Source organism: Phyllostomus discolor, chromosome 8, assembly GCF_004126475.2.
Source record: "Phyllostomus discolor isolate MPI-MPIP mPhyDis1 chromosome 8, mPhyDis1.pri.v3, whole genome shotgun sequence".
In the NCBI taxonomy this organism is placed as follows: Eukaryota; Metazoa; Chordata; class Mammalia; order Chiroptera; family Phyllostomidae; genus Phyllostomus; species Phyllostomus discolor.
This window is the reverse complement of record NC_040910.2, coordinates 60,494,333-60,521,337: the sequence shown is the minus strand read 5'-3', so window position 1 is coordinate 60,521,337 and position 27,005 is coordinate 60,494,333. Positions and strand designations below refer to the sequence as shown.

General features: G+C 46.5%; 1 protein-coding gene and 1 long non-coding RNA gene across 9 annotated transcripts in view; one reads left to right on the top strand and one right to left on the bottom strand.

Annotated features, from left to right (window-relative positions):
- Window positions 1-16,151, top strand: part of FLCN (folliculin) — a 20,008-nt gene extending 3,857 nt beyond the window's left edge. For 4 of the 8 annotated variants that reach the window (XM_036032844.1, XM_036032843.1, XM_036032839.1 and 1 more), the window contains exons 2-12: window positions 3,020-3,285; window positions 4,162-4,308; window positions 5,382-5,603; window positions 6,518-6,678; window positions 8,093-8,184; window positions 9,729-9,916; window positions 11,738-11,851; window positions 12,835-12,958; window positions 14,208-14,339; window positions 14,440-14,545; window positions 15,288-16,151. In XM_036032844.1, coding sequence (XP_035888737.1) covers window positions 3,043-3,285; window positions 4,162-4,308; window positions 5,382-5,603; window positions 6,518-6,678; window positions 8,093-8,184; window positions 9,729-9,916; window positions 11,738-11,851; window positions 12,835-12,958; window positions 14,208-14,339; window positions 14,440-14,545; window positions 15,288-15,489 — 1,731 coding nt within the window. In that variant the 5' untranslated portion in view covers window positions 3,020-3,042 and the 3' untranslated portion in view covers window positions 15,490-16,151. Of the gene's footprint in view, window positions 1-1,343; window positions 1,871-1,890; window positions 1,992-2,024; window positions 2,186-3,019; window positions 3,286-4,161; window positions 4,309-5,381; window positions 5,604-6,517; window positions 6,679-8,092; window positions 8,185-9,728; window positions 9,917-11,737; window positions 11,852-12,834; window positions 12,959-14,207; window positions 14,340-14,439; window positions 14,546-15,287 lie in introns of those variants that run through there. The other 4 variants (XM_036032845.1, XM_036032841.1, XM_036032846.1 and 1 more) reach the window with 4 other exon arrangements.
- On the bottom strand, window positions 9,179-27,005 carry LOC118502063. Its single transcript, XR_004904738.1, has 3 exons — window positions 26,995-27,005; window positions 19,729-19,734; window positions 9,179-9,354 (listed from the first exon to the last, which is right to left on the bottom strand). It is a non-coding gene; the product is annotated as an uncharacterized LOC118502063 (long non-coding RNA).

Genomic DNA, 27,005 nt, shown 5'->3' with positions numbered 1-27,005 from the left:
GGGTCCAACTTCTTTGGGGCTCTCTGAGCTTCTTGGATTTCTTGGAAGACTGTTCCCTTTGCCAGATTGGGGAAGTTCTCCTTTATTATTTGTTCAAATACGTGCTCAATTTGTTGCTTTTCCCCTTCCGATTCTGGTACCCCTGTAATTCGGATATTGGAACGTTTAAAGGTGTCCTGGATGCTCTTAAGCTTTTCCTCGATTTTTTGAATTCTTATTTCATCATGCTTTCCTGTTTGGTTGATTCTACCTTCCTTCTGGTCCACTGTATTGTTTTGAGACTCATATTCCTTCCTTTCAATGGATTTTTAAAAAGATTTTATTCATTCATCCATTTATTCTTAGAGGGGAGTCGGGGAGAAAGAGGGAGAGAAGCATCAGTTGATTGCCTTTTGTGCACCCTGACTGGGGGACCTGGACTATATCCCAGTCAAGTGCCCTGACCAGGTATCAAACTGACGACCCTTCACTTTTCGGGGCCACTCCTGACCTACTGAGGTATACCAGTCAGGGCCACAGTGAATTTTTAAACCATTTTCCTTGACTTCACTGTAGTGAACTATGTGAACCCTTTATTTGAATTCGTCTATCTGGGTCCCCTGTGGTTGTGCTCGTGGATACCCTTGGTGAGCTCCCCACTTTCTGTGGCCAGAGCTGCTATTTTGGGGCAGCTTCTAAAGCACTCACCCAATACCTATTAAGTGGGTGCCTGCCATGGGCTGGGCAACTGTTGCGGACAAGACAAAGCTGCTCCACTTGGGGAATGTTCATTGCAGTAAAATAAAGCTGGGGAGGGGAGAGAGTGACAAGGCTGGAGGTGAGAGGTGAGCCGCTTTTCTGAGTGGGCTAATTGGTGGGGGCACTCCTAGCAGGGGACACACAAGGAGAAGCTGAATGGTGAGTAGTGAAAGGCCATGGAGAGTGTTCAGGACCTTTGTCTCCAGCCTCTCTGGTAGCACAGACCAGGGAAGTACTCGAGGCCTCCCTGCTACCTTTCTGCCGCTGCCCACTCCCCTGGGAGCTCTGCATTCTCCTGGCCACCCCTCATGTCCCTGTGTCTGGTCTCCAGGCGTGACTTCCTGTCAGACCAGCTGATGTTCCCACGGTAGCCATCTGAGCTCCAGTCCCTGCCTCAAGGGCAAGAACAATGGCTGTGGCCGCCCATGGCAGGTGGTGGAGTTAGCAGGCAGGCTAGAAAGCAGGCTCTGAGCAGGGCCACCTGCAGGCACACCCCTCGGTGGGGCTGTTGAGCAGGCTGTGCCCCAGGACGCACTTTCCCAGGGACTTCCATGTTCACGCCGATGCTTCGCTTTCCTCTAGGTTCAGTGTCCCAGGCCAGCACCTCTGCCTGGCCACACCTGTGCCTGTCTGCCTGCTGGGAAACGAGGACAGAGGGTGTCCGACCTTCCTTGGCCTTGTGAGGGATGGGGTCCCCTAAAGAGAAGAAGGCTCCTCGTTTGTTTTGAGCAATGTTATCTAATAAAACTGATGATGGGACTGTTCCATGATCTGCACTGTCCCTTTAAAATGATGGGATGAGCCCACTATGGCTAGTGCACACTTGAAATGTGGTCAGTGACACTGAGGAATGGGGCTTTTCAATTTAATTAATTTAAATGAGTTGCCACATGTGCTCATGGCTGCTGTGTTGGACAGTGTGGGACTGGGGATTGTATGTACCCTCTGTAGCCTGGCTTCCAGGCCCTCCCATGTGACACATGTCACATAAGATGAGCTGGAACTGCCCCTCCTCCATTTCTTTGCTCCTGTGTTCTTGTTTCCAGGCCTCCTCCTGCCTGTCCGCCCATTGGATGTGCTCCGACCGACGAAGCTTTGCCTGACTTTTCCCAGCCAGAGGGCACTTGTGTCTGTACGTGCACCAACTGCTCTCCCTCCCTTGCCCTCAGCTGCTGTGCTGGGTGCCACCCCCATGTCCGCCGCCAGGACTCTACTTCTCTCATCATCCCCACTTTGCTCACTTGGTCTCTGGGGTAACTCTGGAGTTCACCTCACTGCCTGCCATTACCTGTCACCCTGTGCAGCTCTTCCTCCCCTTCACCTCTTAGCTCTGGAGGGCCCCTGCTCCAGTGCGGCGCTCCTGTCCTCACCCAGCACTGACTGCCCTGCTGGGCTCTGCCCCCGTGTTCCCGCTGTCCCTCCAGCTCTGCACTCGAATGCTCACCAGGTGTCAACTCTGGGCCTCCTCCTTGCCCACTCCTCCAGTCCTCTCTCTTCCTTTTTTATTGGTCTAGGTGACTTTGCTCCCTTCTTCACGGTCTGCAGCCCGCCCATGAGCTGTCAGTGGGGGTACAGTCATGGTCAGACTGCTCCTTTCCGCCTCACTGCTCACCCTGGCCTGGGCCACCACCTCTTCTCTGTGAACGAGTAGGAGGTGGCAGCTGGTTTTCTTGGATCCCCCCTGGCTCCAGAAGTCTGTTTTCTGCACAGCAGCCAAAATAACCCTTTTAAAATAAGATTCTATTTATGTTTCTCATGAGAACCCATCAAAGGCTCTCCAGTCCCTGAAAAAAAAAAATTCAGGGTCTTAACAAGGCCTAGAAGGATCCCTGACATCCCCTCCCTCCTAGTTTTCTACCCTTGTTCCCCGAGTTGTGCTGACATTCAGACCCTGAGCTGTGCTCTGCAGCCCCCCAAGGCTCCCTGCCCTCAGCCCCTTCAGTTCCTGTCTGAGAAACCTGTCTGAAACCACACCCCTCCTCTCCAGGGATTCTGCCCTTCCATTCCCAGTGCTGCCGTCCGAGAGGGTTGTTCTCTGTGTACCCTGGAGCCTGCCCACTGTTTGAACTGAAGGGCTTTCTCTGTGATCGTGGAGTGACATGTTTCTTGCTCTGTTTGCTGTAACTCGTGGGCAGGGACCTGCCTGTCTGTCTGGGTTCCCCTGCACCCATTGCAGTGTGGCAGAGTAGCCACCCGGGCCCTGTGCTCCAGAGCTGCCACAGTGCTGGGTGGGGACACATACAGGCCAGCTGATGGTGTTTCCCCTTCTCCCCCAAAACAGGCTCCTGTTGTCTCTGCAGCACCATGAATGCCATTGTCGCTCTCTGTCACTTCTGTGAGCTCCATGGCCCCCGCACTCTCTTCTGCACTGAGGTTCTGCATGCCCCACTTCCGAAAGGGGCGGGGGACAGCCATGGCCAGGGTGAACAGGCGGAAGAAGAGGAGGGCGGCATTCAGATGAGCAGTGGGACCTGCACTCACAGCCCAGCTGAAGGGGCTGGCGCAGAGTCCAGCAGCCCAGGACCCAAAAAGTCGGACATGTGCGAGGCAAGTGTCTCGGAGTGTTGCGGTCATTTCTTTACAGGGGCTTGTACTTGTGCTGTGTGAGGGACCTCCTGGCAGTGAACAGGTCCCAGGGTGTAGGGGGTGGGACCTGACAGAGGTGTGGTTTTCAGGGCATCTGTGCAGACCATTCTTCATGGAGTGACTTTGCTTCTGTCTACATCCCCTTAGTTCTTTCCCTTCTTCCCAGCTTTTGCTTTTCCAGGCCACTCTGTGCCAGCAGCACACTGCTGCTGCCACTGTGACAGGTACCTTTCAGCCCTGCCCTGTACACACTCGTGTTCATGCAGCAGCCCATCCCAGGCTCGCTTCCCTCCACCTGGTGTTCTCAGGTGCTTCCTCCTTGTGGGGTCCAGGGGCATTCCCCTGTGCTGCTTTGTCAGCTCTGGGGAAACGGGGTCTGAGTTCCCTTACCAGGCCACTTCCTTGTGTGAGGGACCTGGGTTGGAGCTTGAAGTCAGAGGTAGTGTTGGATCTGTGTTCACACCACGCTGATGTCTGTGGCCTCCTCCTGAGACCCCAGAGCTCTGTGTGGGCCCCTTGGCAGCTTTCAGCCTCAGTTTTGCCTTCTGTATGATGGGGATTCTCACTAATTATCTCAAGGCTGTGCTTTGGATTAAATGAGATAATGTGTGCAGAGTTTTTTATAACACCTGCTACACAGGTGCTCAGTTGCTTAGGTCTGTTATTCACACCCTGTGGAAACATGTGGCCTTTGCCTCCTGCTTCTCCTAGTCAGGAAACCCTCAGGTAAGTATAACTCTATATGCCAGTTATTATAGGAAAACAGATGGTGGTTTGCAAGTTAGAAAGTATGTTGCCTGCTTCCTGACTAACTGGTTTTCTTCTCGTCATGGGCAGGGCTGCCGATCACTTGCTGTGGGGCACCCTGGGTATATCAGCCATGATAAAGAGACTTCGATTAAATATGTCAGTCACCAGCACCCCAGCCACCCCCAGCTCTTCAGCATCGTCCGCCAGGCTTGCGTGCGGAGCCTGAGCTGTGAGGTGAGCACCTGTGATGTGGGAAGGGAGGCAGCTGTCTCCTTGGGGACCTCCTACTTGCCAGGGCTCCCTGACCAGTCTTGGTGCTGGCTGCGGAGAGGAGGCAGAAGGCAGCCCTGTCGGGCAGGGAATGGGCAGGTCTGGGAGGTGGGCATGGGGCAGCCTCTGTCCTCAGAGCTCCAAAAGGTGTCATCCTGCATGCAGGTGTTCTACATGGTTGCTAGCTTATCATCTTAATCATGAAACTTTTATTTGTTGGTTCTTCATGGATATATTTCTGAAACATGAACTATTTCTAGGATATGTAGTTTACCCTATCAAACATCACCATTTTTATTTTCTCAGTCGTCATGTGTCCTCAGACTCTACTGAGGAGGGAATCCATTTCTTTCTATACCACATGGCTGCTGTTGTTGAGTTTGAGACTTAGTTTCTGTATTTTTATCTGTCACAAAGAATTCATAATCCAGTTACTGAAACTTCTTTCACCACACCCACTTGGTCAGACATCCTGAGCTCCCTCACTCCTGGGTCTCGCTGACATGGTTGCTGTGCACTCATCTTCAGCTGTCCCCTGCTCTCGATGTCCTGCCACTAATCTGCTAGCAGCAGGCAGTCATGTCTGACAGAATTGTGTGTCAAGTGGAGGTGACTGTCCTGAGAGAGCCCTGGACTCTCTCCTGCAAATAAAGAGCAAGGTCGTGTTACATGGACTCTGCAGTGGCCCTTCTTACCTGCCAGTGTTCCAGGGTACTGCAGGCGAGCGATGCCGCCAAACTGGAGTCTGGGATGGACTGGTCATATGTGTAGGAGTTACTGTGGCTCAAGGTAGAAAAAAGGAATGAACCTACTTTAACGGTCCTTGCATTTCATGATAACAAATGTTATCTTTAGAAGTTCGATCCCAGGAGCTGATGAAAGCAAAATTTTCCCCTCTCAACCCTGCCCTTCTACTCACCCTATAATTAACAGTGGCTCATAAGGGCAGAAAGGATGCTCCAAGCAGGAGGGTTTGATTGTGTACCATTAAAGCAAGGAGAGGACAGTGTCCTGGAGGGGCTGTGCTTCTGTCCCAGGTTTGCCCTGGTCGCGAAGGCCCTATCTTCTTTGGGGACGAGCAGCATGGGTTCGTGTTCAGCCACACCTTCTTCATCAAAGACAGCCTGGCCCGGGGCTTCCAGCGCTGGTACAGCATCATTGCCATCATGATGGACCGGATCTACCTCATCAACTCCTGGCCCTTCCTGCTTGGGAAGATCCGAGGGATCATCGATGAGCTCCAGGGCAAGGCTCTCAAGGTGACGCCCACGACTGGGGCAGCGGGTGGCAGTGGGCTGGAGCAGCATGCAAGCCGGCGGCCCTGTGGCTGCTGCTCTGTCTACGCTGTCAACTCCTGGCTTCAGGGTCAGGGGAGTGGCCATATACCTAGTGGTCCGCCAGCCCATCCTGCTGCTTTACTGGTCTTTCTTGAGTGTTGTTCAGCCCTCGTGTCTTTGCTGCAGTCAGACACCATGGTTTCATCCCCACTGTCTTTGCTTCCTCTGACCTCCATTCTGAAAGCTCACTTACTGATCGTGCTGTGGGCTCCCCCCTCCACCTTCTGTGTGGCATCTCAGGACAGGCAGCAGACGTCCCACAGAGGCTAGCCTTAGTGACCCAGCACACTTCCCACAGACAGCGTGTGCCCTCAAGCCCCAGTTGTTTCTTGTTCATGTTTCTTGTTTGTTGCTGGGACGTGGGGAATCTGCTCATTGTAGGGTCCCGGTAAGTGCAGCGCCAGCCATGTTGAATGGTGCTCATTCGCCTGCTAGAGGGAGTAGGGGGTGCTGGTCACATACCCCTGCACCCCCAAGCTCTGAGTCGTGAATGCCTCCATGTGCGCAGAAGGGGGAGGACTGGAAATACTTGGAGAGTAACAGTAATGGCTACCTTGAACACATATACTACCTCAACATCTATCAAGTGCTCAGTGAGTCTGTGGTAGGGGATACAGGAGAACCTCTCATCCAGGTCTTCTCCTCAGGTATCTTCTAAGGCAGCTAGGGAAACAAACCATTCTGTGTGCAGGTACAAGACTGGTGGCATTTTTTGTACTCTGCATCAAGGAAGCAGAGCGGGGCAGTCTTCAGGAGTGGCATCTTGAAGGTGGCTGTGAACAAGCTGGGCTGCTTGGCTGATTTGTTCAAGGACTACCGTGTCCTGTGCATTTCAGGTGTTTGAAGCCGAGCAGTTTGGGTGCCCACAGCGAGCCCAGAGGATGAACACAGCTTTCACACCGTTCCTGCACCAGAGGAACGGTAATGCCGCCCGCTCACTGACCTCCTTGACAAGCGATGACAACTTGTGGGCGTGCTTGCACACCTCCTTTGCTTGGTAATGAGATTCTCAGCTCTTTCAGCAACTGTTAGAATGAGAGCAGTTACCGGAGGCTGTTTGGATTGTGCCCGAGACTGGGGAGAAGAGCCATCAGTACCTCCATGGTGTGTGCTTGTTTAGTGAGCACTGAACTGGGTGCCGTTGTCCTCCAAGTAGGTGGCAGGCATTCTTATATAGAACTCACTCCCCGGCGATGTTTTAAAAATGACATCTCTATTCTGAAACCAGTGACCCCCTCCCTTCTTTGTACACATTTGTCTCACACAGCTTCCATGGGTCAGGAAGCTGAGGGTGGTGTGGCTGGCCACTCCTGGCTCTGTTTCTGAGGAGTTCTGCATCAGCTGGGGCTGTGCTACCTGAAGGTTCAGCTCCCTTATGGCCGGCAAGTTGGTGCTGGCTCTGGGCAGAGGCTCCTCCCCATATAGGCGTCTGAGCTGACTTCCCTTGGAGTGATTGAGGGAAGAAAGGCTGAGGTGGGACCTGCAAGGTCTCCTTGCTCAGCCTGGACAGGCACACATTATTTCCAGTGCCTGCTGCTGGTGAGAGGCTTGCTGGTCCCTGGGACCAGCCTCAATAGGAGGGAAGGGTTAGTCTTCACCTTTTAGAGGGAGGAGTGTCAGCGAACTTATGGGCATGTTTGAAATGACCACAGTTTGCCTTATGGCCAGAGCTGTTTTTGTTCCTCCGTTGCTGGAGAGACTCCTTCCAAAGGCTCCCGCGGATTCTCGACCCTGAGCGGTGTTAGCCCAAAGTTGGTGTCTTGTCGTTTAAGGTTCTGGTGAATGAGGGTCCTCGGGGGTGCATCCTCAAGGGCAGCTCCCCAGCACCTGCAAACTAAAGAGAAGGGTCTGTGTCCCCACCCATCTGATACGCATTCCTGCTGTCCTTTAAAAATCAATTTTCTTAGGGAAATTTTAAAACAGCCCCAAGTAGAATAAATAGTACAATGAAATATACACCCCCATCATCTAGCTTTAGCATTACCAACATTTCACTGTTTTTTCTTCTGCCCTCTCACGTTCTCCAAGGGAATTTTTAAAGTAAATGTTAATTGTATCATTCCAACCATAAAACCATTCTCATATCCAACACGTGTCATCCAGCCCAGTCCCAGTTCACTTTTCCTGTTCTGCCTCAGAATTGACTTTTGAATTGGATCAGAACTCAGTGCGTAGGCTGTTCTAAAGCTCTCAGTCTGGGATAGTTCCTCCCACACCCCAAGCCCTGGTTTTCTGCACCTTTTGTGGGAAGACCTGGGCCATTTGTTTTGGACTTAGCCATCATATTGTGGTGTTGCTCCGCACGTTTCTTTACCCTGTTTTCTATAAACTAGTAGTTAGATCAAGAGGCTTGAAGGGCTTTAGGTGTAGTTTTCATTTTGGCAAGAACACATCACAGCTTTGTTCTTCAGGCTCCTGAAAGCGTGCGGCAGCCGGCTGACCGAGAAGCTCCTAGAGGGTGCACCCACGGAGGACACCTTGGTCCAGATGGAGAAGCTCGCGGGTGAGAGGGGAGGGGCTGGGCTGGAAGCCCTCTGTCTGCAGTGGCTGCTTGGGGTTGTCCCAGCCCCGTGGCCTGCTCCATGCCAGCCCAGGGGAGCTGATGGCGGGGCCTGGGAGCAGCAGCTGCAGAAAGCTTGTCCTTTAGTCTTGGTGTTTGTACTGTGATTTCCTATCTCATTTTCCTGGACAATCCCATGAGTCTCTGATCCCAGGCCGGTTGGGAAAATCCATCATTAGGGCTGTCAGGCTGTATAGAATATTGACTTAGCGAAGGTTTTCTTATCCCTATTTTATCATTAACCAAGTGCTAGACAGTCTCTTATTTTTTGCCCTTTAACAATAAAATGTTCTACTTCTTTCAGTTGGACCCAAGGCTTCCATCAAGGGCAATGGTTCCCAAACCTCACTGGGACCTGGGCAGCCTTGACAGGCATGTGGTCAGACCTTCGTGTCTGGACTCGGGGGCCTGTGCGTTTACATCACCCCGCAGGGGCTTCTGGTGTGGAGCCCAGCAGCCAGGAACCTCTGGTCCTGGTCCTGCTGTGTTTCTCCTTTAGAGATGATTCAGTGTTTGTTGATTCAGGTTCTCAGTCTCAACTCCTGGTGCGTGTTGTGTGTACTTTGTTACTAATAATGCCTGATCTGCTTCAGTTTGTAAGCAACTGACCTTCTTAATAAGTTGGAGCTGTTTCCAGGTTACTCCTGTAGCCAGGTGACTTACACACACTTGCATTCAAACATGCTCTCCTGAGCAGGGAAGAGGGAGTCGAGTTTCGGTGAGAGCAGAATGTGTTCAGAGAAGAGAAAACCTTGTCACTGTGCATTGGTTGTCCCTAGAATAGTTTATTATTGTAGGGAAGATGGTAAGCATAGTCTGTGGGTGAGATTCTCTCCTACAGAGAGCCAAGCATATCAGGACAAACACTTTTAGCAGAGATGGAAATGCAGGGCTTACTGTCACATCTTGGTTTGTGTTCTGGTCAGAGAGGTTCCAAGTACATACTTGGGAGTCAGACACACCTGCCTTTTGATCCTGCTCCGCTACTCTGCATCCTGTGTGCACGGGCATAGCCCCATCCTTGTGGGTCTTACCATTTGTGGAGATTGTCAGGAAGATTAATTGAAATAATAGATATTTCCTTATCTTTGAAGTGGGGAGAATAGTATTGACCTTGTGTGTGGAAGCCCTTAGAATAGTGCCTGTCTGCGGAGAAGCTTGGTAAATACAAGCTTTTGCCGTTCCTACCATTTGCTTGGAGTTTCCCACCCACAGCGCATAGCCAGCAGTCTTGCAGTGGTGTGCTTGACAGTGCAGGGTAAGGCTCCAGGCTAGGCACACAGTGACTGGACCGTCCAGCCCTTCCGAGGGCTCCGAGAGCAAGGTGGCATAGCCAACTGGCCAAAACCAGGAATCAGTGACATCTGGTGGTTGAACCATGAGATGTTTTGTGCTGAAGTGGTCATGTAAGGAGACTGTTGCATCCAGGAAATGAAGGAATCCAGGGGACAGCATGTTTTATAACCATTTTATTGTCTGTCTTGCAGATTTGGAAGAGGAATCAGAAGGCTGGGACAACTCTGAGGCTGAAGAAGAAAGAGCCCCTGTCTTGCCAGAGGGCGCAGAGGGGCCGGAGCTGACCAAGTGCCCCACAGACTCTTCCTTGCTCTCAGACTGTGATAGCTGGCAGCCCCGGAAGCTGTCTGTCTTTAAGTCTCTTCGGCACATGAGGCAGGTAGGTGGTAGAGGGGTAGAGCCCCGATCAGAAACTTGGGAGGAGAGTCCAGTCCTCACCTGCCAGCTCATCTGTGTCCAGCACACTTTGTCCTTTGGGCCCATTGTGTTCAAGACCCAGCAGGGATTGGCTGGCCAGGGGTAACCAGGAACCTCCTTGGTGGGGGATGAAGCCACCAGTAGGCATCTGGAGTGTCTTAGCTGCAGGGTTGGTGCTGCCTTTTCTTTGATGACATAGGTGTTTTCTTAAAAGAAAGGCCTGGAGGGTAGGCTTCTGATGGTTTGCTAATCTTGTCATTCTAGAACCTTTTAAAGGAACTGAATAGCTTTTTTTTTTTTTTTTTTTGCATGCAGCCTAGATGCTTTGCAAATCTAGAATGATGGCTGCTATAAGAAATTGGAAACAACTTGAATGTTCAACCCTAGTAAATGCGTTCAAACAATGGACTATCATTAAACACAAGAAAGAAATGCGATACATTGTGTAGGGTGGTACATAAATATTTACAGTCATACAGTACTGCTTAGCAATGGGAATACGTTCTGAGAAATGGGTTGTCAGGTGACTTCATAGTCGTGTGAACATCACAGAGTATGCTTACGCAGACCTAGATGGTGTGGTGTGGCTGCTACTGTGGGTGTACGTGCTGCGCTTTTGTGCAGCTAGCAGTGCGGTAGGTTTGTTTACCAGCATCACAGCTGACACCTGAGTAATGCTGTTACTTCTCAATGGCTGTGACATCACTAGGTAGTAAGACGCTTTCAGCTCCGTTACAATTTTATGGGACCACTGCCATGGGGTGAGTGGTCTGTCATTGACTAAAAAGTCGGTAGGCAGTACAGGACTGTCTGTGCACCAAAGACAGAAGTCTCAGCCACAGCAGAAGGAAGGCATTGCTAGAATACAAGAGCAGGTTGTCTGTTTGTGTAACCCTCTTCTGTATTTATTTTTACAATAAGCATGAATTTTGTCAAAAGATAGTTATTTCTGTTTTGGCAAATGGAGTAAGAACTGATTTCATGGCCAGTGCTCTGTGGGACTTCTGGATGAAAAATGGTCACCCACCCAGGTCATGGGTTTGCCTGAAATCCCCCTTGTGTGCTTGCATGGATGAAAATCAGGAGGACTCTTGAATTTCCCCGGAGGTGGGAGCATTTCGAAGAGCTTGGGGTACATTGAAAGGCAGTGTCGTAGTCCCTTTATGTGTGTGTGGTCATGTTCACGAGCCATGAGACAATGACTGGACTCATAAATGTTGATGTCGGGGGGGTCGGTGAAAGGGGGGCTCCAGACAGAGGCTGGTCTAGGTTGAAGCAGAGTAAGGATAGGCAAACGAGGTGGTTGTGACTCTTCGATGACTCCCAGGTTGAAAGTGTACTAGCTCTAAAGGGCACTGGCTGTTGGGTTGAGCACGTCAGTGTGGCCTTTCTGGGTGGGGTGTGTGTTGGGCTTGTGTAGAAGCCCTTGCTCTGCATAGGTCCTGAAGTCTCATGATGCCTGCCACTGACTTTGAAGTGGTTCAGCAAAATGAGCTGTGTGTGCAGAAGGAAGGTCACTGTTGCAAAAAGCTAATACTTTTTCTGCTTCAAGGTTTTGAAAATAAAATTGGGAAAAGATCTTATAAAATGTGCAAGATCAGGTTTTTCAGGTATGAATCCGGGGTTTCTACCTGCCTCCCTCCAACCTCCAGCCCTCCACCAAGACTCCCTGAGATGAGGAGTGGTTTTCTCCTGACCCGCTGCCCTTTACTGCGAAGGGACGGTTTCTGATGAGCACACAGGTAACACCGGTGAGCAGAAAGCACTGAACTCTGTCCCTCAGGTCCTGGGTGCCCAGTCTTTCCGCATGCTGGCCTGGCACGTTCTGATGGGGAACCAGGTCATCTGGAAAAGCAGAGACCCCGACCTGGTGCTGTCAGCTTTTGAAGTGCTTCAGGTAGGAGGGTCCCTGTTCCCATGTGCTGCACCGCAGGGCCTTATTGTCCATAGTGGGCTTTAAAACTAACCTGACTTGGGGTGTGGCCCTGGGGGCATCAATGGCTCAGTGAGAGCGGCATTCCTGCATCTGAGGTCTGTGTGCCTCCCCACTATCAGCAGTGACAATCCTTTATGGCACAGGTGGCAAACACAAGGCCTGCAGGCCAAATCCGGCCCTCCACCTTGTGTTATCCGGCCGAGCACCTTGTTTCTACCCAGCGGCAGCACCAAGCTCTCGCTTACTCCTGTACTATTAAGGAGTTGAAGTTACATTCGGCCCCTTGAAGGCAACCTCGTGGCTTATGTGGCCCCCAGTGAAAAAGAGTTTGACACCCTGCTTTATGGGTTTTATCTCCAGTGGAAGAATCTGTACTGTCCTGACAGGTTGACAACTAATTATCCTGTCCCCCACTCCCAATCCCTGAACCCCTCTCAGAGCCACAGGAGTGGCTCATGGCTGCCAGAAGCAGGTCTGCCTCAACAGAGAGCAATCTGCATGGGTTGTGTGGGGTGTGGACATAGCCTGCTGTCTGTCCCAGAGGGGTGCCAGGTGCCAGGGCCTGAGTTTGGCTCTGACATACTTAAGTCATCAGAAGGCATGGGAGGACCTTCCACCTGCCTAGGACTTTGAGGGCACAAAATGGCTATGACACAGTCTCTCAGAAAACTTATAATCTCTTTGTCAAATGAGGAAACACATAAACATCTGAGAAACAAAAGAACTGCATAAGAATTAATACCATAAAGTGAAGGGCAGTGCGAGTCACGTATGACTAGTGGCCAGCACACACCGTTAGAGGGCAGAGTGACCAGGAACGCTTTCTGGGAAGGGGGAGGATTTGGGTTGAGCTGTACAGGGTCTGTGGCGTGTGAATGATGGAGACAGGCAGGGTGGGGGGTGCCCTAACCAGTGTCGGTCCTGAGTCACTCTGTCCTTTCTAGACCATGCTACCAGTGGGCTGTGTCCGTGCCGTCCCTTACAGCAGCCAGTACGAGGAGGCCTACCGGTGCAACTTCCTGGGGCTCGGCCCACATGTGCAGGTGCCTGCCCATGTGCTTGCCTCAGGTGCGTGCCTGTCCTGTCTGGTCTCGTCCCTGCGCCTCCAGACTTGGAGGTGGGACTGGATCTTCGCGTGCATTCCAGGGTGTTGCCTGCCAGCCTCAGAAGCAAGAGGGCCCATGTTGTAGGACCAGCTTTCCCAACACCATTGGGCCTCTGTTTCCTGTCTTTAATACGGCTGAGGGTGGGGCTAGCCAACCCAGGGCCTGGTTCTCTGTTGAGGGCAGACCACTGTCACCACCCTGGCAGTGGGAACAGCCCCAGTGGATGTCAGACAGTCGCAGTGCTATCCTGGTGGGAGTGAGTCGTGTGCTGGGTAGTGACAGCGTGCCTTCATTGTCCTTTGAGAAGTCTCGTGGTCTTCCCTTGCTCTTTCACTGTCTGGCCCTACTTCCTGGCCCTCTCCAAGTGTTTTCTTCCTTTGATATACCTTTTGTAAATAAGAGTTTATTTGAGGCAAAACTGATGACATATGCTGGGAGCATGATCTCAAATGTATTTTTATGCCTTAAATACATCCTTCACATCCGTGAGTAGAGTAGGGCTTGATCAGCCTGGCTGCACCCTCAGTGCTAACAAGCTTTCTCCTCTAGGCAGACAACCAAGAAGCTAATCAGCATCGCTGTCCTTTGGTTTAGGAAGTTCAGGAGTCAACCTGGGTGCACACCCCAGCCTCCCAGAGTAGTCAGGGCTTCTCTGAGCGTGCTTGTCAGGGGCAGTCACTGTGCTCCCAGGCAGTTGGGAAGTCTGTTGGCAGAGCATTTGGCACTTAGCAGCCCCTAGCTTCCTCTCTGTTCAGCACCAGACTGGGTCTCGGGTGCCTGAGAGGCAGCTCCTTTTTTCTGGGTGGTGTTCAGAACATGGGCCCTGGTTTCAGATACAGGCTTGAAATTCTTACCACTTCCAGCTGTGTAACTTCGGGCAAGTCCCTGAGCCGCTGGGTCTGTTTCCCTGTCTATAAAATGGGGGTAAGAGCAGGGCTTCTCTAGCAGTCACAGGGCTGTTTAGTATTAAGCGAATTGAGGTATATAAAATAGTAATTATTATAAAACAATATATTGCTAGTTTAACTAAGGCAAAAGTTAAACCTTAATTATTCACAAATACACCACAGAGAGTTTGAAATGCAAAGCACTAATCTCAGGAGACCGGAGTGACTCCCTGGTTAATCTGAGATAACTGGGAGCAGCAGAGTTGGGGCTGTTACAGAACTGAGAGGTGCATTTGCAGAGCGGTGTGCTTTGTGTTGCTGCAGAGTTTGCTGTTGTGGTGGAAGTCCACGCAGCCGCTCGCTCCAGCCTCCACCCTGCCGGCTGTGAGGACGATCAGCCTCTCAGCAAGTACGAGTTCTCAGTGACCAGTGGGAGTCCTGTAGCTGTAGACAGAGGTGGGTGCTGCTGAGTGGGCTGCCTTCCCCCAGAATGAGAGTGGGAAGGAGGGTACTCCCCCTGTGCTGAGCGTCCCGCTTCCTCCCACCCTGTCCCTAGTTGGCCCGACCATTTTGAATAAGATAGAAGCTGCTTTGACTAACCAGAATCTGTCTGTGGATGTGGTTGACCAGTGCCTCATTTGCCTCAAGGAAGAGTGGATGAAGTAAGTGCACCCCACCTGGGTCCCTAGAGTCTTTGATGTCTGTTCCTGGGGAGGGCTGGACTACCACCGGCAGTGGGTCTGCTGAGGAAAACCAGAGCTGTTTCCAGGGAAAGAGGTGAGGTCATGGCTGCCAAGAGAGGTAGTCCAGAGTAGAGGTTAAGAGCGTGAGTTCAAATACCCACTCCACCACTTAATATATTAGCTGAGTGCCTCTGAGCAAATGACCTAGTGCCCCCAAGCCTCAGGCTGCTCACCTGTGAGATGGGGGTGACATGTGTTTCCAAGGGAAGCTGCTTAATTAACTTTAAAATTTGAAAGTCAGATCATAGATGTTCTTGTTTTACTAAAGCAAGTTACTTTATTTCCTCCTGCCTTCTTAAGTAGTTTTTTGGGGGGTAATTTTTAGTAGTTTAATTAGTCAAAACATAGTCCTGATTTCCAGTAGTACAGAGAAGCTTAGGATCAACCAAGTCCTTTTATGAATTTAAGGAAAATTTTCTTCTTTTGTCTATTTTCCCTGTTTTGATGCACCAGCCACATTACCCAGGGCAGTAACTGCTGATGATTAGAGACTGCTAGGTGTGCAGGAGTGGGCCACTGCCTGATGCGCTGTCTCTTCTCAGTGCTTGCATTCCAGTCCCACTTGTGGGGCTGAGGTTGACTTTGAAGCCACTGGGGCCCCAGGACCAGAACTCTGGTGACCGTGCTGTGGTGTCTGAGTGTTGTGTTTGGTTTTCCACAGCAAAGTGAAGGTCCTTTTTAAATTCACTAAGGTGGACAGTCGACCCAAAGAGGACACCCAGAAGCTCCTGAGTATCCTTGGAGCATCCGAGGAGGACAATGTCAAGCTGCTCAAATTCTGGATGACAGGCCTGAGCAAAACCTACAAGTCACACCTCATGTCCACAGTCCGTAGCCCTATGACCTCAGAGCCTCGGAATTGACCCCGCTGTGGACATCAGCATGATGTGCTTCTGGGACATGGGGATGGCCACCCTCACCATTGTGCTCCCATTTCCGAACTGCTGGTGTGGAGCCGTTTCTGAGCAAGGAATGGAAATTGTTGGGGCTGAATTGTGCCTGTGGGGGGTGTTTGAGCCTGGTGTAGTTCTTGGGGCCATCCCACAAGCTGCTCCAATTGCCCCAGCCTGAAGAGGACACTGGGAGACTTGTGCAAGGGACCAGTCCCTGCATTGGTGCACCCCTGTGAGACAAGATGAAGGAAATTGTGTGTCTCCAGTCTCTTGTGCACTTAGATATCAAAATTTATAAGGAAAATTTTAGTTACAATATCATACCCTGTCTCGAGGTTAACATTCAAAACTTTCTATTCTGAAATTCAGCAAGAGTTTTCCAGGCTTTATATGCATGAATATATGTATTGCTACAGTTGTGGGTTTCCAAGACACATGCTGACCCTTATCTTAGTCACTTTACTAACCTGATGTTGAGTTAGGGCTCTGGGAAAGGCTTTTGGAGTGAAGAGGATGGATGTGTTTCTTATAGTTACACCCTCTGGAATGCGTGTTCTGAAGTCTTGTGACCACCAAGGCTTCTGGCCATGCTTTCCTGAGGTTGCTTTAAAATTGCACACTGCATGGTGGAAATGGGAGGGAGGTGGGGAGGGATGGGTGGGTGAGCCGGGATGAGAATAAAGGACAGAAAAAATGTAATTGAACAACGATTAAAATAAAAATAAAAAATAAAAATTTATTTTTATTTTTAAAAATAAAAAATCACACTGCAGTTGGACAAGCCCCTCATCTTTGTCAGACAAAGATGATACTTTGCTGAAATGTTCAGTGGGGCTGTTTGGCTGGCCTGGCGCACTGTGTATGCAGTTTAGAACCCCCCCCCCCCCCGCCATAGTTTTGTTCCACAACACATTTTTCTTTGTTGCTTTTTTAAACATTCACACTTGCCAGCAGTTAATTTTCAGAGCATAATGATTTAAAATAGTTCTATCATCTCAGTGTGCATTTTTGATAAGAGTTCATGGTTTAGAGGGATGTTGCAGCAGTTTTGCTGATTTCTTTAGTTTTTTGTTTAATATATAGTTAACATGAAGACTGAATTTATATGACTCGGTGTCTGTATCATGCAAGAACACCAAAACAATAAAGCTGTATTTTTATAAAATGTTAACTACTGGATTTCATTGGTTTGGTAACTAAAGTTTTCTTGGGACCAATCAGAAAATATGGATAAAATAACACCAGTAATGATATAAATAAAGACTGGTAAACTGGTTAATTTTGGTTAATTTCAGCCCATGGCACAGCAACAGCCACCCAGTCCCCAGCCACGTTCGCCTGTTCCTGCAGCAGCTTGCACACAGCATATGAGTGTTAGGGTGGGTAAAAAGGACCCTGTCCTAACTGTTATGGGTCTGTACCAATCACTGATGCTACTTGTGATCACAAAGATGCAAAGAGGTTGGGAGCCATGTGGCACCTCTTCCCTTACTGCAAGCCCCTCCTCTAGCTGACGTGGTTGCCAGAAGCCTTAACAGACTGGTGCTCTCTCCCACCCATTTCATTGTTTTGTTTTCTCCTTTCAGGAGCCAGGTATGACAGACCAACATTCAAAAACAACTGCATGTGTGGGAAAAATTAGAAAGTGGCTGCACACCCATGGAAAAGCTAAGAAAAGACCTGAGGAAAAGGTTCCCATTGAGGGAACATGTTCACATTGAGGCTTGTTTGTGGCAAAGACTGTGGCCAACAACTATAAAAATAAATAAGTAAAAATAAGAACAAAGCTGGGGGGGTGGGGAGCAGTATCTGATTTTTGGAGTTAACACATTATTAGATTTAAATATCCAATGTTAAAAAAAAACTCAAGGCATGCAAAGAAATAGGAACATGGTCAATTCAAAAATAAATAATATTTAAAAAAAATATGAAAAAAAATAATTCAACAGGATCTGTCCCTAAAGAGGTTTTAATGGCAAATATATTAGTAAAGACTAAAGCAACTGTCTTAAGCTCCAAGTACTAAAGGAAAATGTGGAGTACTAAAAGAAAATGATGTGTGAACAAAATGAAAATGCTGTCTGGAGTCCGCCACACCTGGCGCCCAGGAGGAACAGGGACGCAGAGGCCATCAGCCATCGTAAAGGCTACCAGCCATTGTTGTGACCAACACCAATGTGGTTGGAACGCGCGCAACAGCACAAGTAAGGGCCCATGGCCCCCAGTGCTCTTTGGCAAGGTCGTAGGGTGTGTTATATTTCAGGGAAAAAGGGATATTTTTCCAAGGTTGCCCTCTCCTGTGACTGCACTCTCATTAGTAAGCAGAAGCTTTGCTCTCTCTATCCAGCAATTGCCACACCCCGCGGGCACTGGTCCAGCATTTAAAAGCCACAAGGGCACTCGCTGCAACAAAGCCTCCTGTGACAGGATGAGTTGGATGTGGGCCTGGAAAGAATAGTAGGTTTTCTGCCAACTGCAAGCAAATGCCCACACAACGAGAGGCACACTGTAAAAAACACAAGCTCATCCCCGCAGCACAATCCCCATTCAGGTTTTAGGCTTGGGGAGAGAGCAATGAATTTTCCTTTCAGTTAGCTTTTTTTTCTTACAAGCGCCTCTACATATTCTTTCTTTAAAAGCTGCCTTTTGCAGCCCTTTTGATTCTGCCTTTTCCCTCCACCCATCCGTAAACAGAAAAGCAGATATAAATGAGTGTTTCGGTTTCAACCAGACTCCAAAGATTGCTTTGAGAACTCAAGAGTTAGTTAACAAGGTTGTTTATGAGTGTTTCAGCTTCTTGTTGAAGCACCGAAGATAAGAGGCATTCCTCCCTCTGGCTTGAGATCTCAAGTGTTCCTATGTGAGTAGGGGCCTTGCGGAGGTGTCTGTGGTCAATCCCCGAGACATGCAGGGGCCTCACAGGGAATGCCAGTCAGTAATTTACCTTGGCTCGGTCAGGGAGCGCGATATAAAGGTTGGTCACCTGGCACTTCGAGCCCCCCTCACAGTCTTAGATGCGTGGGAAAAACCTGAAACCCATAAGCTGGGTTAGGGTACCCTGCATACCAAGCAGCCCTCCTCGACTGTCTCCCACCAACAGTACATTTTTGACCTACCACACTGTACTCCCCAATAGCTAATTAGCTAGGGTTTAGTACAGGCTGTGGAGTCTGAGAGGGCAGAAATCGAAAGTAAAAAAGAAACCTTTTAACAACACAAATGGGCTTTCTCAAGAACAAAAGCAATGTTTTATGCTAATTCAGCCATATTTTAAAGCTGTTAAATATCTCTCTGATAAGGGACCTGTAGACTTAGTTATTTAAGAAAAAGTTGGACAGAAGTTGAAACAGCATCAGGTGGTGTGAGATAAAGGCTAGTGTCTCACTCCCTCCTTTAGAGGATTTAATTTGAAAATACTGGTTTGCTTGAATTTTATTTTTATTTCTGTTTGAAAAGTAACGTCTCAGTCTCAAAATGTTTTAGGAAATAGAATGAGATCTCTAACGTTGTTACATCATAAGAATTCTACTCAGAAAGAATTTAAGTTGATAATTTAAAAAAAACTTCCGGCCAAGATGGAGGCATAGGTAGACACACTGTGCCTCCTTGCACAACAACAATTTAGAAACAGAATAACAACCAGAACTGACAGAAAATTGAACTGTATGAAAGTCGGACAACCAAGGAGTTAAAATAGACACGTTCATCCAGACCAGTAGGAGGGGCGGTGTCAGGCAGCAGGGCTGAGAGGGGTCTCAGAACAAAGAGCATTGGGATCGGGTGTGTAAGGCCTTCCAGGAGTGCAAGACCGCAGCGGCAGACCCCTACTGAGGGGCAGCAACCGGCAGACCCAGTGAGGCAGCGATTGTGAAGTGAGACACTGCATGCAAAGTGGCTGGTTGACCTGGCAGTCCCAGGGTCCCAGTGCTCGGAAATAGCCTCAGGGCACTGACTGAAAACACCTGTGGGGGTTGAGGCACTGGGAGAGACTCCCAGACTCACAGGAGAGTTCGTTGGAGAGACCCACAGGGTGGACAAGCCCACCCACACGGGAATCAGCACCAGAAAGGCCCAGTTTGCTCAGGGGAAGTGACAAAAGGCACTGAAGTCCGACGGAGAGCGGAGCAAGTGCCATTGTTCCCTCTCGGACCCCACCCCCACATATAGCATCACAACTCAGCAACTGCGTTGACCCACACTGGTGAACACCTAAGGCTCCGCCCCTCAACATAACAGACGTGACTAGACAAAATAAAAGTGGCTCAAACAGAAGAACAACTGAAAGCCCCAGAACCAATACCTTTAAGTGACTGAGAGATAGCCAACCTATCAGATGCACAGTTCAAAACACTGATGATCAGGATGCTCACAGGATTGGTTGACTCTGGTTGCAAATTAGATGAACAAATGAAGGCTAGAATAAGTGAAATGAAGGAAAATGCACAGGGAACCAATAGTGATGGAAAGAAAGCTGGGTCTCACATCAATGGAGTGGACCAGAAGGAAGAAAACAACATACAATCAGAAAAGAATGAAGACATAAGAATTCAAAACAATGAGGAGAGGCTTAGGAACCTCCAGGACATCTTTAAACATTCCAACATCCGAATTATAGGGGTACCAGAAGAGGAAGAGCAACAAGTAGAAAACTTATTTGAACAAATAATAGAGGAGAACTTCCCCAATGTGGCAAAGGAAATAGACTTCCAGGAAGTCCAGGAAGCTCAGAGAGTCCCAAAGAAGTTGGACCCAAGGAGGAACACACCAAGGTGCATCATAATTACATTAGCCAAGGTAAAAATGAAGGAGAGAATCCTAGAAGCAGCAAGAGATAAGGGGACAGTAACCTACAAAGGAGTGCCCATCAGACTGTCAACTGATTCCTCAAAAGAGACCTTACAGGCAAGAAGGGGCTGGAAAGAAGTATTCCAAGTCATGAAAGGCAAAGACCTACATCCAAGATTGCTCTATCTAGCAAAGCTCTCATTTAGAATGGAAGGGCAGATAAAGTGCTTCTCAGATAAGGTCAAGTTAAAGGAGTTCATCATCACCAAGCCCTTATTTTATGAAATATTAAAGGGACCTTTCTAAGAAAAAGAAGATAAAAAACACATATAGTAAAATGACAGCAAACACAATTATTAACAACCACACCTAAAACAAAAACAAAAAAACAAACTAAGCAAACAAGTAGAACAGGAACAGAACCACAGAAATGCAGATCACATGGAGGGTTAGCAACAGGGGAGTGGGAGGAGGAGAGAGGGGGAAAAGATCAGAGAATAAGTAGCATAGATGGTAGGTAGAAAATAGACGGGGGGGGGCAAGAATAGTATGGGAAATGTAGAAACTAAAGAACTTATGACACATGGACATGAACTAAAGTAGGAGAATGTGGGTGGGAGAGGGTGTGCAGGGTGGAGGGGAATGAAGGGGGGTAATGGGACAAGTGTAATAGCATAATCAATAAAATAAAAAAAAAGAAAAGGAAAATATCTCACTTCTCTCAGACAGTAAAAAGCTCAAGGAGAAAAACAATGAGAAAGTGTGTCTTTTAAATACTCAAAATCTTCCTCCTGGAGACCTAGACACTGCTTTGGTCCTGGAAACAAGCTGTGCCAAACTTAGTATTTCCCCTGCCTCTTCTCAAGTCTCCCTAAAAATTTCAGGGGCACTAGGTAATGAGACAGCTCACTTTTGAGCACACTCAAGCAACTCAGTAATCACCAAAACCAAAAAAACATAAATGTATTTGCCAGTGGGAGAAAAAACTGTTTCTGAAAGTTGTGAAATGTCCTCATAAATTTGTCCATCTAAAGCATGCTAATTACTTACTTTTAGTTGTCACTATAAGTTGAGAATTTTAATTAAATTGGGAAAATATATGGTTTTGGTAATGAAAGGTATAAATTATGACATTTAGTCTTGAAAAAAATAGGATTGAATGTGGGTTATTCTAAAGTCGGTTATGTCTGAATGAGTTAAAAGGGCAAACTAAAATGGGCTAGAAAAGTTGAAGAAGGATTGTGTAAGTCGAAGATGGTCTGTGTAAGTTGAAGGAGGATTGTATTAGGGAAAAAGAAAAAAGGAGGATAAGAAAGTGAAGAAAAGAAAGAGAAAGAAGGGATTAAGAAAGTGAACGATTATGAAAGAGAAGGGTAAGAAGAAATAAAGGAAAAGGATATGTGCCACATTCCTGTGTAGCATGGGAAGGAAAGACATTAGAGTGAGTGACTGAAGAAGGGAAGTAGAAGTAGAAAAAAACAAGAAGAAGAAGGAAAATTAAGCATCTAATTTTTGAAAAACTGCTCCCTACCTGTTGCAAACTGGAAGGCCAAGAGTTAAAGGCTTAAAAGAGCCCTTCCAGAAGGGCAAAAATCAGACCCCCAAAGCTAAACAAAAAACATAATAGAAAAAGTTAAAAGACTGTTTCTTTATCATTCCCAAGCTCAGCAAATTATTAAAGAATGCCATGACTGTCAAGCCCTTACTAAGGTACCTCCATCCACAGGAGTTAACCCTCAAGGACTAAGTTCCCAAATGATTTGGCAAACAGATGTCACTCATTACTCTCCCTTTGGAAAACTCAAATACATTCATATTTCTATTGATATTTATTCTGATGCCCTACATGCATCTGCTTTGACAGGAGAATCTGCTAAAGAATATACAAGCCCATTGGCTTTAGGCCTTTAGTTATTTAGGACAGCCTGAGCAAATTAAAACTGATAATGGCCCAGGATATCTTTCCCGTTCTACTCAAGCCTCCCTTCAGTGTTGGAATATCCTTACAATCCGACCGGTCGGGTGGGCAATTGTTGAATGGGTGCACCATACCCTTAAAAACCTTCTTAAAAAAAAATAAAAAACAGGGAGTCAAGAGTCTACCCCCCCCAAATTTGATTATGTTAACTATGTTCACCTATGATTTTCTAAATTGTGATGAATCACTCTGTACTCCAATTAAGAAACATTTTCAGAAGAAAGAAACAAAGTCATCTTATCCTCAGGTTCTATACAGAGATCCACTTAGAGATGGCATTCAGCTGGGCCCTGTGGACCTCTTAACTTGGGGAAGAGGGTATGTGTGTGTTTCCATCCCTACAGGTCCTGCCTGCCTTCCAGTTAAAAGGGTGAAGCCTTATCATGAACAAAACAGACATTAAGCTCCACTTCCTGGAGATGAAAGCCAATCAGCTGACAGACCAGATGGCCCAGCTGACACTGAACAGCCAGAAGGAACACAACTACCCACGGTGTCACACACAGAAATGCTTCAACAGGCCCAGATTGATCAAGAAATCCTGACTCACCTTTCTGCAGTCAAATCAGTCCTCAGCTGGATCGGTGAATGCCAGGACATGCTAGTGACCCATCAACAGCTGACCTGTGATCCTGGTTTCTCCAAACTGTGTGTCACCCCACTACAATGGAACTCCAGCCAATACTCCTGGAGTGATATTCAACATTACCTAAGAGGAGCTTTTTCTACTAATTTAAAGGGACAAATTAATAAATTGCAACTGGGATTACACCAAAAGTTGCAGGACATTCAACACTTAACTAAGTAGGAGATTCTTCAAACCCTTAATGATAATCTTGACTTGTTAAACCCAAAACACTGGTTTGATGGACTCAACCTAAGACAGTGGTTCATTGGAGCCACTTGTTTACTGATTTTAATAATGCTTTATATATTATGATGCATTTACAAATTATTTGCCCAGGGTTGCAAAAGAGACCAGCAAGTAGCAAGTCTTGGGGCATGCATCACCACAACAGCCTTAACAAAAAGAAAAAAAATGGGGAATTGTAGGGAACTGGTTTGTTTCAGTCTGGCAAATGTGACTCAGCTCTGTATAGAAAACCTATAGAAGTGAAGTGGTGGACAGAAGCCAGACCTTCAAACCGAGTTTTCCCATGGGAATCAGGCCTAGAAAATGCATTATGACTGCTATGGCTTGCTTTTGCTAAAACTCCATCACCCTGGTCTAAAACAACAAATGTGTATTGTTTATCTTCAAGGTAATTTCCAAAGCCTGTGTGAATTCTCCCAAGGACAGAGCTAATCAGTTCATCTCCATTCCCTTCTGCATGTTATTTTTATTTCCTTGATTGTACCTAAAATGTAGACAATAATATCCTATGTAATAGATAATAAATCTTTCTCTGATGTAAGACCCAAGAAAAACAATAAAAGCCTGTCTAGGCAAGGGTCAGGGCACTCTCCTTTTGAGAGCGTGGCCGAGGCATTCATAGACACTCTCCCCTTGAGAGAGTAGCTGTGCCATTTCCTTTTTTCTCCACAAGATTGCTGTCATCCGTGCATTTATTCTCATCTCCAGCCACAACAGGTGGACTCTGCTGGCTGGAGTCCACCACATGAAAATATCAAAAGACAGAAACCTAAAAATAAACCAAGAAGAAATTCCAAATCAGAAAACTAAAATGAAAAAAAACTTACTATAGGGAGTTAAAGGCATATTTGAGCAGTCATAAGAAAGAATCACAGAACTCGAAGATAACATAATAGAAATGTTTGAGACTAAGGAACAGAAAGAAAAAAGACTGAAGAAAAGTGAACAGAGGCTAAAAGTCCTATGGAACACCATCAAATGGACCAATATAAATATCATGAGAGTCCCAGAAAGAGGAGAGGGAAAGGGGAAGGGAATATTTAAAGAAATGGCTGAAAGCTTCTAAAATTTGATGAAAGATGTAAATATAAACATAAAAGAGGCTCAACAAACTCCCAAGTAAGATTTAAAAACACCAAGAACATTATAATCAAACTTTCAAAAGAGAAAGCAACAAGAGGTGAATCATCATATGCAAGGAATCCTCAATAAGATTATCTTCAGGTTTCTCATCAGAAACGTTGGAAATCAGAAGACTGGACTAGTTCAAAGTGCTAAAAAACAAAACAACAACAACAAAAGTAAACCAAGAATCTATATCCAGAAAAACTATCCTTAAAAGTGAGGGAGAAGTTAAGACATTGCCAGATAAAAGCTAGATATACCGTTCATGACCGGTAGAGCTGCCCTGCAAGAAATGCTCAAGGGGGTTCTGCAAGATGAAATAAAACGACACCAGACAGTGCCTCGAAGCCACACTGACATACAAAGATCTCAGTAAAGGTAAATGTGTGAGCCATTATGTAAGCTAGTATTGTGACAATAGTTTGTAACTACCTTTGGTTTCTTATAATTTAAAAAAAATGTAAAGAAAAATAATGTAAAAGCTTGTATTACTATAACTTTGATTTGTAACTACAAATCTTGTTTTCGATGTAATTTAGGAGACTAATGCATTTAGAAGAATTAGTTTATATGCTAGGAAGATGTAATTTGGTGATATCAACCAAAAAGTGTGGGGATGGAGCTGCAGTGTTCTTGTTCCTGAAGTTAAGCTGCTATAAATTGAAATTAGATACTATAAACTTAGGACATTAAATGTAATTTTTATGTAATCATAAAGTAGCTATAGAATATAGACAAAAGGAAAGAAGTTAAAACATTTTACTATAGAAAATGGACAGAGAAGTGCATAAAATGAGTGACCAAAAAGCTATATGGCATATAGAAATCAAAACTCAATGACAGAAGTTAGTCCCTCTTTATCAATAATTACTTTAAATGTAAATGGATTAAACTCTTTAGTCAAAAGACAGGAACTGGCATAATGGATAAAACACAAGATCCAACAAGATGTCATCTATGAGAGACTGACTTGGTATCCAAAGGCACAAGCAGGTTGAAAGTGAAATGATGGACAAAGGTCCGTATGAATAGTCACCAAAAGAGGGCAGGAGTGGCTGTACTAATATCAGATTAAATAGACTTTAAATTAAAAAAGGTTACAAGGGAGAAGGACCCAATACAGCAACAAGATACAGCAGTTATGAACATGTATGCACCTAATGACAGACCATCATAATATATGAAGCAAAAACTGACAGAATTGAAGGAGAAATAGTTCTACAATAATAGTTGAAGACGCCAATGCTCCACTCACAACAAAGGGTAGAACAGGCAGAGAGAAGTTAAGTAAGGAAATAGGGGGCTCAACACAAATGAAACAGATTGAACAGATACAGAGCACTCCAGCCAACAGCAGCAGAACACACATTCTTCACAAGTACACATGAGACACTTCAGGTTAGACCATGTATTAAGGCCTCAAACTAAATCTGAATAGCTTCAAAAACAGATACACAAAGTACCTTCTCTGACAAAAAGTTGGAAAATTCACAAAATTGTAAAAATTACATAGCTATTTTTTATGGAAAAAAAAAGAAATAAGGGAAATGAAAAAATACTTAAGAGATAACTGAGAATGAAAACATAACAAACCAAAACTATGGGACACAGTGCAAGCAGTGCTGAAGGGAAGTTTATATATATATGCTTACATCAAAAAAAAAATCTTGCCCTGGCTGGTGTAACTCAGATTGAGTGCCGGCCTGTGAACTGAAGGGTCGCCAGTTCTATTCCCAGTCAGGGCACATGCCTGGGTTTCAGGCCAGGTCAGAGCAGGCGGTGCTCGAGAGGCAACCATACATTGATGTTTCCCTCTTTCTCCCTCTCTTCTCCTCTCTCTAAAAATAAAATATTAAAATTAAAAATCTCAAACCAACAATCTAATTTTGCAACCTAAGGAACTAGAAAACAAATAACAAAGCAGACTCAAAGCTAGCATAATAAAGAAAATAAAAATTACAGCAGATGAAAAGACTAACATCTTAGGTTGAAAGCCATTGTTTGAATAAGCTCTCAATAAATATTATGCATGAATTTTTTTTTGTTTTTTACTTTTCAGTTGAAACACCAATACATGTAAAATGCAACAGATAGTCTGGCTTTTAATCTGTCATGCTTTTGCAATATGTACAATATGTGGTGGCATAATCCTTCCTAAATGTTCTTTTTGAACTTCCTGGTAGGGAATAATTCCTGGGACAGCAGAGGGGTTGGTACCATGGGTGACATTGAAACAATGCTTTATTCTGTATCTCTGTTTTCTTCTGTGGACCACTCTTTATGTCTTGCTTCTCTCCTTTCTTGTTTCTTGATGATTTAATTTCTCCACTCAACAATATTATCAAGAGCCTATGGTATGTAAGGTATTATTCTAGTAGTTAGAAATACAGTTCTCTGACCTCTTGAAACTTACCATCTTATGAAGAAATGAAAAAAATAAACAACTTAAGTGAAAATATTTACTATGAATAAACCAAGACAGAGTGGTAAGCAAGAGCGGTGCAATATTGGATTGGAGGGTGAGGGAAGGCAACTCCTCTCACAGGGAAGCTGAAACATGAGTGACGGAAAGAGCAAGCTATTTCTTCCCTGTAATTTTTCCTTCGCTCAGGCCCACAGATTTAAAACTATTAGAGCAGAGATAAACAAAATACAGAATATAAACACAAAGAACAAAAATCAAACCCAAAGTTGGTTCTTCAAAAATATGAACAACATTGAAAA